We start from the raw sequence: 14,997 nt of genomic DNA on the forward strand, positions 1-14,997 counted from the left end.
CTGTCTTGTTCTGTCGCGACCTACCCTCCATCTGCTGTCTTCTGGCTACCATGCTGTGCCCAGTGATGGCGGAACCTCTATTGAGATTGAGGGAAGGAAGACATGATTATTTCTCCGTTCCTTATGGTTATTGTGCGCCCGTATGTGTGATCCCTCTCTCGATTTTGTCTATAGAATGCTTGCTTTTTGAAATCTTGCAATTCAAAATGTCAGTTTCAGTTCAGGTTGTCTCTTCTAGACTTCATTCTCACCCTCCGATGCCGATTGTCCGCGTGACCTCAGAGTGGTGACTACGTCCATGCCAAAGAAAGCCAAACTGTTATTCTACAGTACGTTGATCGATTAATTGATTAATGTGCATTTGGGCGGTTACAAATTATCTCCGGACTTTTACAACCCATCGTCAGGAGAAATATAGACGGCTGAGGTCATGAGGATAAAGGCAAGCATTCAAAAGCAAACGCACTGAAACGAACGTAAATGCACACTAGTCACGACTCCGCCCGATGCACAAGTCATGACATCTCCAGATGTCCCACGAGAGGTCTTTTCCAAGACCTTTGGCAAGAGTACAATAGGGAGAAGTCGAAGATAGTCCGGGAACTCGTTATACATATCGGGTGCACGAATAGAAAAACGTCGCTTTCCCATTTCAGTACGCGAACGAGGTACAAGCAGATCCCTGCCCTGTATCGTGGGTCGACCGTGCACTTCACCCACAGTGCGGAGCATGCGAACAAGCGAGTCAGGCCCGCCCGAATAGAGGGAGCGGGGTGGTGCGATATGTGCCTAGATCTGCAGCGGAGAGTCAGCCAAGTCTCTGATGTAGGTCCGGCACATGATAGATGATTTTGCGGCTAAGAATGAGTTTTGCAGTGAAGTTGAACACTTTTTGAATCCTGTATATGCTGAGCTGTGAGCCGCTGCCGTACACCGATCCGTTATCTTAAACACGTTCATAGTGCTTGCTGGCCGTTCTGTCTAGTGGCACGCTGACTTGTTTTTTCCTGCACTGCTTTACTTATTTGTCGACAGCATCTTATTTTTCACGCATCCCCTCCGTGTTTAACACCTATTTATTACCACTGCCAATCTCGTACATGCGGTAGTAGTTGCCTAGGGACAGTGTAAGAAAACTTCTCTTATTTGGTAGCTTTGCAGCACATTTTTTTGCCAGAGGTGGCGTCTTCATATCTACCGGTATTGATACGTTGTCTGGACTGAGGCGTCTGGCGCGTGCTGATTGGTTGGTCGGCTCCCAGCGATGACCTCACGTGACACGCGAGAGCCCGCGGCGCGCCGTACCGCACAACCCGGCCGCCAGTCGCGGGGCGGGGCGGGTGCTGGCGCGGTGGCTGGCTCCGACGATTTCTGGTGTGGCCCCGTGTCTGAGTCTGCTGTCGACGCGACTGGAAACCGACAACGACCATGCACAGCAAGTCCGGTGAGTACTGGACGTGGCGTGAACTGGCGTGAACTGCGCAGAGCTGGAATGCCGCGTCTGCCGTGGCGGGCGAATTCTGGGTGCTGCTTCACATGTGTGCGGTAAGGTTCACTTGATGGCGAGGAAATGCCTGTCGCGTGTTCTGGTCGTCCGAATTGAAGAAGCGTAGTCCTTTTTTTAAGGTGACAAGAAACGTTCCGCGGGATGCGAATAGGACTGTTTTGGCTATTCATTGCTGTAGTTGAGGCCGTATTTCCTGGGGTGGGATTCCTGAAACGAACTGAATAGCGCTTTGTTCTTTGCCTGCGTTGGAGTAATCGTGACAGACTGTGCTGGCGCGGCCTGAATGCGTTCTTGTCTTGTACGAAATTCAAAAGATTCTTATGTTCTTAAAACGTTTTAGCGTCTTGCCCGGTTTTGAGAACGGATCAGCTTATCGTCCCAGCTACGCTCGCGTGTTTGCACCACGGATGGGGAATGCTTGGAACAGGTCAGTGTAGCAAACATTTTGGAACACAATATTCGAATGGAATGAGAATCTCCACTTGGAACGAGAACGTAGTGAAATTATGCTATTTCAATGAAATTTGGTTTGGTTGCTGTCACACCCGCCATTTTGCATTTTCCCGATGCGGATGGCCAGTAAGCATTGCACAGAGGGACGTTCGTTCAGGAAACTTTGGCTACCCAGAGGACCCAATCGTTAGCAGCGACGAACCAGAGGCAACGTGACACCAGTGCTAAGTACAAAACCATGCCGCCGAAGTTGCCGGTGGGAGAGTCGGATGGATGGAACTGTCAAGGAACATTGGGCTAAGCGTGATGCGTGCCTTTCGTTCAGGCACAGTTAGCTCCAAGCACATTCTTTTCCCATTATTTAAAAGAAAAGTGCCGAAAAGTGCAAGATGGTTGGCAACTGGTGGACACGGTTGATTAGAAATTGGTAGCGGGTTAGTAGAGCACAGTCCCGTGGGCAACGGGTGGATTGAGTAAAGGAAATGTTATCCATTGACGGCCCCCTAATGATGATGCTGGAATTTGATGACTCTGAATGCCTGACGGAATCCCGTTGCATGAAGACGTGAACAACTATTCGACATCAAAACCAATAACACAGGACAGCGGTTGTCACAGGATAGCTGTATCAAGTATAGTATATACACGCGCCCAAAGCACCTAACGCGGGTTAACAGGCACCTCATCGTGGCGTAATTCAGGCTCCATGGTGTTACGTAGGTACAAATGGTTATATAGCGTACCTATGGCGTTACCACGTTCTGTTCTGTTCTGCTATTTTCTGCTTTGTTCTTTTCTGTTCTGTTCTGTTCTGTTCCATAGCGTTCTGTTTCTGGTCTGTTCAATTATGTGCGGTACTGCTCTGTTCTGTTTTATTCTGTTTTATTCTGTTTGCCCTGTTCTGCCCTGTTCCGTCCTGTTCTGTCATGTTCTGTCCTATTCTGTTCTATTCTGTTCTGTCCTGTTCTGTCCCGTTTCATTCCGTTACGTTACGTTTCGATCTGTTACTACTTGACCTCACGTCGCTTGTGGTGCATCATAATTGTGTACAGGCGGTGAAGTAACATCCGCGCAGAGTAACAGGCGCACATTAGCGTGACGTGCGGCAAGCTAAGACTTGCATGCAGCAAGTCTGCCTGTTATTCTGGTCCGTTCTTCTCTGTTCTGCCCGTTCTGTTCTTGTTCGAGTGGCGCAAAAATCTTGGCACTTTTTCCGACGCCCAGGGCGGTTCTGACCAGCGCAGAGCTTACACTTTTGGCGTTCCGGCTTACAGTATCCTGTCTCGGCGATGACATTCCTCTGGTCTCCTGATCTCTGCTGGCCAAGTATTTGGTTTGCGGGAGTGTTCCGGCCGTTCCGTCCCGATTGTTTTGACGGGCTGAGTCATCCCGCATAGATTACCGGCGGCACATTGTTCGGGTCATTCTTATTCGTGTTCTCTTTTGGTTCGTTCGTAAACATACCCGATGCATTGAGTCACACCCTAGAGCTATGGGCTCCCTGACCATATTGGAGTAACTTGTCTGTTGCGCAGCATTGTGGGCCAACCATGTGCTTCGCCCCCGGGCCGCAAAAAAAGCTCGGAAAGCGACTAGAAGTGATTTTGCCCTGATCGTGTTCTGCGTCCTACCTTCCCCTTGCACGATGCGGTGTCCCTAGCATGCCAGTTGACGTGTCGCAGAGCGCGGGAATTTGGTGACTGGGTCCGCTCTGTGCTGTCTGGTGCTCGATAGACCTGGACCTCTGCGGGCTCTGTAGACCTGGACCTCGTCGGGCTCTGTAGACCTGGACCTCGGCGGGCTCTGTAGACCCGAACCTCGGCGGGCTCTGTAGACCCGAACCTCGGCGGGCTCTGTAGACCCGAATCTCGGCGGGCTCCAAAGACATGGATCTCGGCGGGCGCTGCAGACCTGGACCTCGGTGGGCACTTGTCACCTCCCCTGCAGTTTGCCGTTACCCTCGTGTGCTGGTCAAATGGGCCGCGTGGCCCAGTTTTGGTGTGTCTGCTGCAGTGACTGTCGTGTACCGGTCTCAGGTGAGCCGTGCGGCCTGTTCTGGGCAGCTCTGCTGTTGCTGACGGCACTGCGGGCCGGCTGCTCGGCGGCACTCAGCGGTCCTCCACCGACACCTCTGGCCAGGCAGCTGCGCCAGGGTGCCCCCCATCTCACGCTCGAGCAGGTCTGTGGCGGCGGCCCGCAGTCTTCCCTCACGTCTCCTGCCCATGGATCAAGACAAGGAAGGGGCGTGACTGATTGCCTGGTTGGGAAGATTGTATGCCTGCGAAAACCATGGGCTCCCTTTTCGCGGGCCTCTCTGTTTGCTAGAAGAAAGCTTACGAAATACAGCTGCAACACGGCGAATGAAATGGCTTGGTGACACTGCGTTTCGGGGCCGTTCATCTACCGGGAATAGATCCCAATGCCGCCTGATGCACCATGAATTGTGATGAAGGAACATTAAATATTTTCCGGTTGTGAACTGCGTAATGCCAATAAGGCCATGATGACTGCCGGCACTGAACCGGCGGCGACATTGCCGGTGACGTCTGCTTGGTGCGTGGTCTTAGATATTGCGATGCACGGTAACTGGCACGACATACTCATTGAGTTGAATAATTTACAATTATATATTCACTTTTCGTGCGTGTGGACAGGACATATTCACTAAGCCAAATAATTTATAGTTACGTATTCGATGCTTGCACGTATGGATTGCTATTGGACGGGTACTGGCTGCCAGGACTCTCGAATTGAAATGCGTGATCTGCATAATGGTTATGAAATAGCGTCGTCATTTCGAGACATTAGATACTTTTTTGCTCGAATTCCATGGATTGTGATCAGTTGTTTGTTTTTTTTTGCGGTAGTTTGTCCCATTCGGAGCGCATTGCCTGGATGAGTGGCGTAGGCGTCTGAGCGGCGCCTATGTGTCGGCAGCTCGGGGCCAGTCTGGAGGAGGGTGAGGAGCAACTGGAGCGTCGGCTGGACCGCTGGACCCTCGACGTCACCGGACATTGGCAACACCATCTGGCCGAGATGCTGGAGCGACGCCAACTGGGTACTCGACATTGATGCATGGGCACCACTGACAGTGACCGCATCTCACCAGATGGCGGTGCGAACGGCCAGCTGCGGCCGAGCGGAGCTCGCTGGGTCTCGTCCGCGGTCACCGTGCAGTCCAGGCTGCCCCGGGCGGCGGGCAGCGGTCTCCCGGTCACCGCCGCGCCTCCGGACGGTACACGGCGCGCCCGAGCACAGCGTCTTCCGGCGATACACTATACAGTCCACGCCCGTTTGGCGCGGGTGGCCCGAGGCAACGAATGACCACCGCGAGTTAGCACAGACTCCACCCCTCGCTGTGGAGCGCGTTTGTGCCCTCAGTGCCTATGACACCGATAGGCGAAAACGTCTTCTGAGAGCACACGCTTCGGTTAGATCGTGCGCTATGAAACTGGCCTACAAAGTGCATGTGTAAGTTGTGATACCATACCGTATGACTATTCCAACTCGTTCGTTTGAGCAAAACACCCAGAGTATGAAGCGATGTGTTGTATTTCAGGACAATATTTCACGTGCCGGCTCTGTAACGTGTCAATAACATCTCACCAGTATTGACGCCTCGGAGAGGTTGACCAGTCGTGTTATTCCATGACCTGCCGACGGCTTGCAGGGGTGACTGGTTGGCATCCTCAGCATCAGCAGGAGCGGCGGCGGCGACGGCGGCGCGGCGTCGACGCCCTGCCCGAGGAGCTCTGGCATTCCTACACGTACAACACGCGTGTCGGCAACCGAGAGGGTAGGCTGGAGCGGCCGGCAGCAAGAGAGTGGGCTGGAGCGGCTGGCAACCGGGAGGGTAGGCTGGAGCGGCCGTAAGCGAGAGGGTAGGCTGGGGCGGCCGGCAGCGAGAGAGTGAGCTGGAGTGGCTGGCAACCGAGAAGGTAGGCTGGAGCGGCCGGCGGCGCTTTGGCCAGCACGCAGGTGGTGCTGGGCACTCTTCTGACGGTGTCTGCTGCTTACCCGCCGGTATGGCGCCTGGCTTTCTGTAGCACGAATAGTTGTTTGGCAAGCCGGTCGCGGCGCAAGTACAACCGCACATGAATGTGGTTATGAACGCACCTGGCGCTACGTGGGCAGGCACAAGGAGAGATAATGTTCAGCTGGTGCTTTAGCATAGGGTGCGGGAGATGATTGGGCGATAACCACGGCTGCAGTCGGGGCCTGCAGTTCACGGCCTTCAGCGTGGCCCCGTTCTTGGACGGCCGTGAGCGACTCCCTGCGTCGGTGGCTGAGCGGGTGTGACTGCGCCGACAGAGCTGACACTGCACGGCCTGTACGGCGGCCGCCAGCTGAACGTCTCTGGCCCTGCTGCGGACGCGCCGCCCCAGTGGCAGGTCGGTGGTCGGCCGGCGTCTCAGCACTGCGTTGTTTTGCAGCCATGGCGAGGTGCACGTCTTCCTTATTGGCGATGACTGATTGACGTGTTGAACTCTGGATGAGGTAATTAGCCTCCCGCAGTGGGTTTTGTTTTATTCGTGGTGTGTGCCCTTCGATGCTGTTTTGTTTTATTGTTTGTGTTTGATCTTCAACACATTCTTACAGGTCGTGAGCCATAAGGGGATGTTCTACATGTTTGTATTATATCCCTTCGCTGGGACTGACAAGCTCCACTTGGTGAAAACCAATTTCGACGGTATATTTCTCGAACATACAGGTAAGAACAGCTCACTGAGGTAACCGCCGTTTAGTAACGACCTGTGCCAGGCTCATGGTTTTGTATGACATATTTGCGACTTGCAGTCATAGTATATATCTACGTGGTAATAAACCAATGCAAAACCATCCTGTGAAGCAGGACATCACGGCGGCGTTCAAATTCTGGCATCGACATTTAGGCACAATAAGCAAACTGAAACTGATTGAAAACTAGTTACGAAAAGGCACCGTATTGCACTGACCGGAAAGTATACGCCCAAAAACTTCATAAAATGTCTTCGCCTGTTCAGCGTATGTCCATAAGGTGTCTTTTTCTAAAACTTTTCTCTCGTGTGTTAATCTGCGACTATGTAGTAATTGCGACCGTGTGTATGCGTGTCTGCGTCGGTCAGTGGGCTTCTCGGCGGCGGACCTGCGCGTCACGCCGTTCCTGCACTTCATCCACTCGAGCCACCGTGTGCAGCTGTTCCTCTTCGTCAAGCGCGCAGTGCCTGTGACGGGACTGTACGACGATGACAGCCGCACCTCCGAGCAGATCTTCTGCTTTCTGGTGGACCAGGCCACCCTGGAAACGGTCAGTCGGCCGGACGTGCCCCGCCCAGCCCACGCCGCTGTCCCACCACGCCGAGCCGGGGCAGGACGCACTGATGCAGGCACGGTCTCGCTGTCCCACCACGCTGAGCCGGGGCAGGACGCACTGATGCAGGGATGGTCCGATATGCGCCGATGCGCGGACTGGTTCTGAGAGTCTCTAAGCCCTCTAGGCCTTCTAAGCTTTCTGAGCGGCGTGGTGAGCAGCGCTCTGCTGTGTGGTGAGTTGCGCTGTTCTCTTCGTGGTGAGCGGCGCTGTGCTCTGTGTGCTCGGTGTGATGAGCTGCGCTGTGCACTGTGTGGTGAGCTGCGCTGTACTCTTCGTGGTGGGCGGTGCTGTGCTCTGTTAGCTCGGTGTGGTGGGCGGTGCTGTGCTCTGTGTGCTCGGTGTGGTAAACGGTACTGTGCTCTGTGTGGTGAGCTGCACTGTGCTCTGTGCGTTCGGTGTGCTCAGTGTGACCTGCCGTTTCGCTTCTTCCAATCTTCTTCTCCATGACGCGGCCAGCCGTGTTCCACACGCATGGTGTACCGCTTGCGAGGCGCTTCACCACAGGCTTCGACTGTACGCCATAGCTGCGAATGTGATGGGGTAGGAGGGGGGAGGGTGCAGCGCCCCCACGGCCGTCTGCTAAGCGTCACCCTGCTCTACAGACGGAGGCCTGCGCCCCGGTCACCCTGCCGAGCGGCCCTCCCACGGCCGAGATGCTGGTGGACACTCTGGTGGACGTGGCCACCGGGGCCGAGACGGTCGCGCTTATCCCGGTCCGGCAGGGCCGCGGCCTGGCCGCATACAAGCTGCGCAGCATTCCACACTCGGACTCGTTCAACCTCGGGTCAGACGGCCGACACTGTGCTGCAGTGGGCTCCAATTACCGCGCGGCCTCACTGACGACGCGTTGCTCAGGGACAGTGGCTCTGGCTGTCGTCAGCCGTTTGACTGGCTGTTGGGTCACCGTGCTGTGGCAATAGTCCACTGAACTTGCTTTCGAGCCTACTGCAACTGAGGAGCCCCCGACCCCCCCCCCCCCCATCTTCCCCCACCCTCCTCCCTTCCTGGCCTGTACCGCCGCAACTGCCACCCACTGGACCGTGCCCTGCTCGCTCCGCAGGCTGTACGCGACCATCGACACCAAGGGCTCTGTGTGGCGCGTGCGTCTCTTCACCGTGTCCGGTCACAGCTACGTGGTGGTGGCATACGGGGACGGGCCGTTCGACAGCATGATCCAAGTGTTCAGGTTTGTGACGCCACGCACCGTGTGCCAAACACAAACACCCCCACCTGTAGGAGACATTGGGCATTTCTCACTTCGCCTGCGTGAGATTCGAGAGCCTGAATGGAACAACCCAGTCAGCCGCATGGATATGTGGATGTGCCCCATTCCCGTGTTGGTGTTTGATGCGAGCTGAGCTATCCGTGTTCTGAATACGGTTTCCAGATACGACGCGGGAAAATTCACTCTGGTCCAGACGCTGGCGGTTTCCGATTACGTCATCAACATCGAAGTTTTTGGAATCGGCTTTCAGCACTACCTCGTATTGGCGCAGGTATGATCACGCCATCAGATCATCAGGTATGATCCTGCGATCACACCGTTCGATCATCAGGTATAGTCATGCGATCAGATCACCCGGCCACCAGTTCGTCATCATAACATCAGATCTTGCGAAGTGATCAGACATCACGGAGTCCAAAACATGTTCCAACTATTGAGAATCACGACATGAATTGTGGACTTTACGAGTGTACCAAAACCATGCCGCTTTTATCTACTTTCAAGCGAAGAGTCGATCGATAGCGATAGATCAAGCGAGCCGTCTGCGCGATGTGACTCGGGGTTTGATCACCAGCCTGTGCACGTGCCGTTCTGTCGCAGCAAAGCCGCATAGCGCTCTACACATGGCACGGGGCCAATTTTGCACTGCTGCAGGACGAGTCCTCAACGCTCACCTACAAGTGGACAGTGGTCGCCGTTAGATCGTGCAGGTTCGGCCCGCCGGTTGTCAGTCGTGTCACTGCGGTCAGGTCGGAGTTCCAAAGGTCTCTAGTTTGACTTTCGACCGGTGCATTATTTACGGGCACTGTTCGGTTTACGTTACATCGGTGCAGTGTTTGCGGACACCGATCGGTTTACAGTACAATGTTTATGGTTTACGGTTGCGGGAGTGAGAGGTGTGAACGGCTGCCACTCGCGGTCGTAAGAGCTACTTTAGTGATTGTATATTGTTGGCATAAACACTCACTGCGAATAGCTTCTGTGCATCGCACGTCATTGCAGCGTAGGGTTCAGTCAACTATTACTCGTTCTGGACGGGTTGCGGCAGATATACATGGCGGGAGATATACGCACTTACGACGTGGGAGGAGGAAGCTTGGCATAATCCATTGCTTTTTCAACTTGACACAGCCTTGGAGAGCGGCCACTTAGTTCACGGGCTGAAGCCACAGCTGACCTGACTTGTCTCTTTGTTTACGATCCCGACTTCATGGCGCGTTCTGCTGTTCGCCAGACACGAGGTAGTGCTGGTGAAGGTGTTCAGCGCCGTCGTCGAGGCCTCCTATCAGCCGAAGCAGGTGGAGTTCTACGTGCACAACGCGCGGACCGGCCGCTTTAATCGGGTGAGGGTCGAACAACAAGCTACACGCTACACGTCTGTCTCGCTACACGGTGCATGGCGCTTTTATGCACATTGTTCGAGTATGTGGTATGTATGTATGTATGTAGTAATGGGTAAAAAAGGGGTCTACATATGTTCACAGCATTATACAACTTTGTCACCAATGGCCGTTCATAATGGTAGATCAATACTATTATTAACGGTACGGTTACGGTCGAAGTATACACATCGATGAGATAGCCATTCAGCGTAAAGCTCGATTGACTTTCAAGGTGGCTAGACGGTGACTCAGACTGGGTCAGGTGGCGCCGCCCCCTCTGCCTCAGGTGGCCAGACGGTGACTCAGAGTGGGTCAGGTGGCGCCGCCCCCTCTGCCTCAGGTGGCGAGACGGTGACTCAGAGTGGGTCAGGTGGCGCCGCCCCCTCTGCCTCAGGTGGCCAGACGGTGACTCAGAGTGGGTCAGGTGGCGCCGCCCCCTCTGCCTCAGGTGGCCAGACGGTGACTCAGACTGGGTCAGGTGGCGCCGCCCCCTCTGCCTCAGGTGGCCAGACGGTGACTCAGAGTGGGTCAGGTGGCGCCGCCCCCTCTGCCTCAGGTGGCCAGACGGTGACTCAGAGTGGGTCAGGTGGCGCCGCCCCGTCTGCCTCAGGTGGCCAGACGGTGACTCAGAGTGGGTCAGGTGGCGCCGCCCCCTCTGCCTCAGGTGGCGAGCGTACCTTGCGTGTACGGCACCCGGACTGGCGAGGGCCTGAGCTGCTTCGAGCAACCCGGTGATGAGCTCGACCTGTACCACCTGGTGGGTGTGTCCACAGAGAACGCCACCTACATCATCGCCCCCTCCAAGGTGCGGCATAAACTCTGAGATTCAGAATGTCTGTGTATGCCTGTCCTACCTTCGTCATTACTGATTCTCAAACCGATGGCCAATGCATACACATCTATTGGTGTTATTTTGCCAGCTGGTGGCGGGTATCTGTTTCCAGCTCATTGTTTTACGGCGTGAAGGCTGACGGGCAGAACATCGGTTTCCCTCGCATAAAAAAGCCAGCGGCAGTCGTTACGTTATGTGCATTCCCATATTGTAACAGTGGGCATATGGTACAGGAAAATTGTACGTGCAGTCTGTTTTTTCTATGCATTTGTTTGGAAACGCTCCTCTTCGTTGGTTTGCTTGTTTTGCCCTTTTTCATACCATGTATTTGAACAGCGCTTGACGTTATGCACTGGCAAATTTGTGCAAAAAAGTGCACTTATCTCACTTAAATAAGATAACATGGCATGGGTGGTAGGCTAGTCAGCAACGAACAGCGTCAGTATAACATAAAGATAGCAAGTATGCACGTACATCTGATAGTTACAAGACATGCACCGATACTCTTCCTGTGTTCGTGGCGGCCAAACCGCGTGTCGATTGCCAAAGACGGGTTAGTTGATCCCTAATGTCCACGAATTCCGGGTTCGCTCAATGACATGTCAGTGTCCAAATGATGAGCAATATCCAACTGAGCAATAACAATGTCCAAATGCTCAGCATGACCCAAGTCGTGACGTCTTGATGCGTGCCCTACACACTGGCGGACACACTGGCGGACACACCGGCGCCGAGCGGCACACCCGTGCGGACACACCGGCGCCGAGCGGCACACCCGTGCGGACACACCGGCGCCGAGCGGCACACCCGTGCGGACACACCGGCGCCGAGCGGCACACCCGTGCGGACACACCGGCGCCGAGCGACACAGCCGTGCGGACACACTGGCGCCGAGCGACACAGCCGTGCGGACACACCGGCGCCGAGCGACACAGCCGTGCGGACACACCGGCGCCGAGCGACACAGCCGTGCGGACACACCGGCGCCGAGCGACACAGCCGTGCGGACACACCGGCGCCGAGCGACACAGCCGTGCGGACACACCGGCGCCGAGCGACACAGCCGTGCGGATACACCGGCGCCGAGCGGCACACCCGTGCGGACACACCGGCGCCGAGCGGCACACCCGTGCGGACACACCGGCGCCGAGCGGCACACCCGTGCGGATACACCGGCGCCGAGCGACACAGCCGTGCGGATACACCGGCGCCGAGCGACACAGCCGTGCGGATACACCGGCGCCGAGCGGCACACCCGTGCGGACACACCGGCGCCGAGCGGCACACCCGTGCGGATACACCGGCGCCGAGCGACACACCCGTGCGGATACACCGGCGCCGAGCGGCACACCCGTGCGGATACACCCGTGTCGATGACATCCACCCCTCCCGCCGATGACGTCCATCCCTCCCGCCGATGACGTCCACGCTTTCCGCGGATGACGTCATCCACACCTCCAGCCGATGACGTCATCCACACACCCGGCCGATGACGTCATCCACACCTCCGGCCGATGACGTCCGCGCCTCCGGCCGATGACGTCCACGCCTCCCAAAAATGACGTCCGCGCCTCCCGACGATGACGTCCGCGCCCCCCGACGATGACGTCCGCACCTCCCGACGATAACGTCCGCGCCTCCAGACGATGACGTTTGCGCCTCCCGCTCCATGTCGTTCTCAGCACGATGGCGGACGTGGTCAGTTGCCGAGGACAAGCGACATGCATTTTCCCGTTCTCAACACCCGCTGTCCCCTCTCCGCGGGAGAGAGAGGGAGAGAGGGAAAGAAAGAAAGAGCGAAAGAGGGAGAGTCTCCTGCGCTCAGTAGTCTACTTACAAACACTCACTGAGCGCGTGCACATGTGGCCCCCAACATAGATGCCGGCGAGTGAGATGCAGATCAACGTTTGACGGGTGCTGAATCATGCATGAACAACCTACCAAACGGCGTCACTGTGTGCCCATGTTTTAGCTTCATCAGCTTATCCTGGTGACAGTCAACGCGAGTGTCGGCTTCGTTCACGATCCGGTCTGGCTGGAAAATAAGGCACTGAACGAGCGAAAGGCAGCGTTACAGGTAACCTGGCTCGGCGCTGGGCCACCTCGCTGATCACTGGCCCGGCTGGGTAATGTCTCGCCACTAGCATACAGTCGAAAACATCACCCGACCGCCAGGGTAAGCTGGCTCGGCGCTGCGCAGCCTCGCTGATCACTGGCCCGGCTGGGTAATGTCTCGCCACTAGCATACAGTCGAAAACATCACCCGACCGCCAGGGTAAGCTGGCTCGGCGCTGCGCAGCCTCGCTGATCACTGGCCCGGCTGGGTAATGTCTCGCCACCAGCATACAGTCGAAAACATCACCCGACCGCCAGGGTAAGCTGGCTCGGCGCTGCGCAGCCTCGCTGATCACTGGCACGGCTGGGTAATGTCTCGCCACTAGCGTACAGTCGAAAACATCACCCAACCGGCCAGGGTAAGCTGATCACTGGCCCGGCCGGGTAATGTCTCGCCGCTAGCATGCAGTCGAAACCATCACCCGACCGGTCAGGTTAAGCTGCGCGCTTGAGATCTGACTCGGAGCGAATAACCGATGGCCGTCGCCGTCGCATGAGCGATCGCGTATTGTTGCGCGTCGCACGCAAGCTTATGTTTCGCCTTGGTAACGAGCTCAGTTGATGTAATGCGATGGCAGGCGCAGTACGATGCCAGCCTGCTGAAGCTAGACCGCATCGAGGCGGTGCTGGACCACGTGATTGTGCCCGGCAGCCACCAGCAGCTGCAGGGAGACTACAGCTTCCTAGGCCACATCACTGGTGAGCTTGCCAGAGCCCGCTGGCGTCTGGCAAACCCGGCTGGGCTGGTCCTCTGCAAGGGGGTTTTCAGCAGCCGGGGTTTGTATTATCAGTTCGATTTCTCGCACATGCTCTGAAGATTTATCCAGCCATTCGCTTCGTGTCTTCGCTTTGCTTCGTTTGCATCCTACCGCTAGCTCAAATGCTACCCTGGAACCTGCCCGACACCTGCACCAGAACCTGCCCCGACACTAGCCCCGATACAGGCTGGTTTGGTTGAGCGTCGTCTTCCGCAACGTGGCTCGCTATACTCCACCTGCTATGGCACAACGACGACCGGGGAACACCGCCCTGGTCCGCAATGAGTATCGTATCGCCCCGCCCTTGCCTGTCGTGACCCGCAGTTGGGTATTGTCTACCCCTGCTCTGGTCTGCCGTGACCCGCAGTTGGGTATCGTGTGGCCCTGCTTTGGTCTGTCGTGACCCGCAGTTGAGCATCGTCTAGCCATGCCCTGGTCTGCCGTGACCCGCAGTTGGGCATCGTCTAGCCATGCCCTGGTCTGCCGTGACCCGCAGTTGGGCATCGTCTAGTCCTGCCCTGGCCTGCCGTGACCTGCAGTGGGTATTGTCTAGTTCTGCCCTGGTCTGTCCCGGCTCGCACTCGGATATCATCTAGCCCTGCTCTGGTCTGTCGTGACCCGCAGCTGGATATCGTGTAGCCCTGCCATGGTCTGTCGTGACCCGTAATTGGGTATCGTCTAGCACTGCTCTGGTCTGCCGTAACCCGCAGTTCGTTTTCGCCTATCCCCACCCTGGTCTGCCGTGACCGGTAATTGGGTGTCGTCTGACCCTGCCCTGGTCTGGCGTGGCCCACAGTTGGGTATCGCCAAGCCCTTCCTGGTCTGCCCCGGCCCGCAGTTGAGTGTCGTTTGGTTCTGCTATGGTCTGCCTTGGCCCATAGTTGGATATCGCTCAACCCTGCTCTGATCTGCCCAGGACCTCGGTTAGGTATCGTCTTGCCCTGCTCTGGTCTGTCTTGACGTGCAGCAGCGTGTCACCGCGTGTCACCTGACCGTCCCCTGGTCTGGTCTGTCGTGACCTGCAGCTGCGTGCCGCCGCGTGTCACCTGACCATGCCCTGGTCTGGTCTGTCGTGACCTGCAGCTGCGTGCCGCCGCGTGTCACCTGACCGTGCCCTGGTCTGGTTTGTCGTGACCTGTAACTGCGTGCCGCCGCGTGTCACCTGACCGTGCCCTGGTCTGGTCTGTCGTAACCTGCAGCTGCGTGCCGCCGCGTGTCACCTGACCATGCCCTGGTCTGGTCTGTCGTGACCTGTAGCTGCGTGCCGCCGTATGTCACCTGACCGTGCCCTGGTCTGGTCTGTCGTGACCTGCAGCTGCGTGCCGCCGCGTGTCACCTGACCATGCCCTGGTCTGGTCTGTCGTGACCTGTA

At 56.5% G+C, this 14,997-nt stretch overlaps 1 protein-coding gene across 1 annotated transcript in view; it reads left to right on the forward strand.

The window, feature by feature from the left end:
• Positions 1-1,338: 1,338 nt before the first annotated feature.
• The window catches only part of fs(1)N (female sterile (1) Nasrat), a 29,433-nt gene continuing 15,774 nt past the window's right edge, over positions 1,339-14,997 (forward strand). The window contains exons 1-15 of the mRNA XM_037212067.1: positions 1,339-1,444; positions 3,997-4,139; positions 4,898-5,018; positions 5,631-5,756; positions 6,272-6,351; positions 6,560-6,671; positions 7,066-7,247; positions 7,916-8,097; positions 8,374-8,499; positions 8,701-8,809; positions 9,139-9,248; positions 9,773-9,881; positions 10,585-10,725; positions 12,725-12,829; positions 13,446-13,566. Of these exons, the coding sequence (XP_037067962.1) occupies positions 1,429-1,444; positions 3,997-4,139; positions 4,898-5,018; positions 5,631-5,756; positions 6,272-6,351; positions 6,560-6,671; positions 7,066-7,247; positions 7,916-8,097; positions 8,374-8,499; positions 8,701-8,809; positions 9,139-9,248; positions 9,773-9,881; positions 10,585-10,725; positions 12,725-12,829; positions 13,446-13,566 (1,783 nt within the window). The 5' untranslated portion in view covers positions 1,339-1,428. The remainder of the gene's footprint in view (positions 1,445-3,996; positions 4,140-4,897; positions 5,019-5,630; positions 5,757-6,271; positions 6,352-6,559; positions 6,672-7,065; positions 7,248-7,915; positions 8,098-8,373; positions 8,500-8,700; positions 8,810-9,138; positions 9,249-9,772; positions 9,882-10,584; positions 10,726-12,724; positions 12,830-13,445; positions 13,567-14,997) is intronic.

The sequence above is a fragment of the Pollicipes pollicipes genome, unplaced genomic scaffold (assembly GCF_011947565.3).
Source record: "Pollicipes pollicipes isolate AB1234 unplaced genomic scaffold, Ppol_2.1 Scaffold_3087;HRSCAF=3621_pilon_pilon_pilon, whole genome shotgun sequence".
Classification (NCBI taxonomy): domain Eukaryota; kingdom Metazoa; phylum Arthropoda; class Thecostraca; order Pollicipedomorpha; family Pollicipedidae; genus Pollicipes; species Pollicipes pollicipes.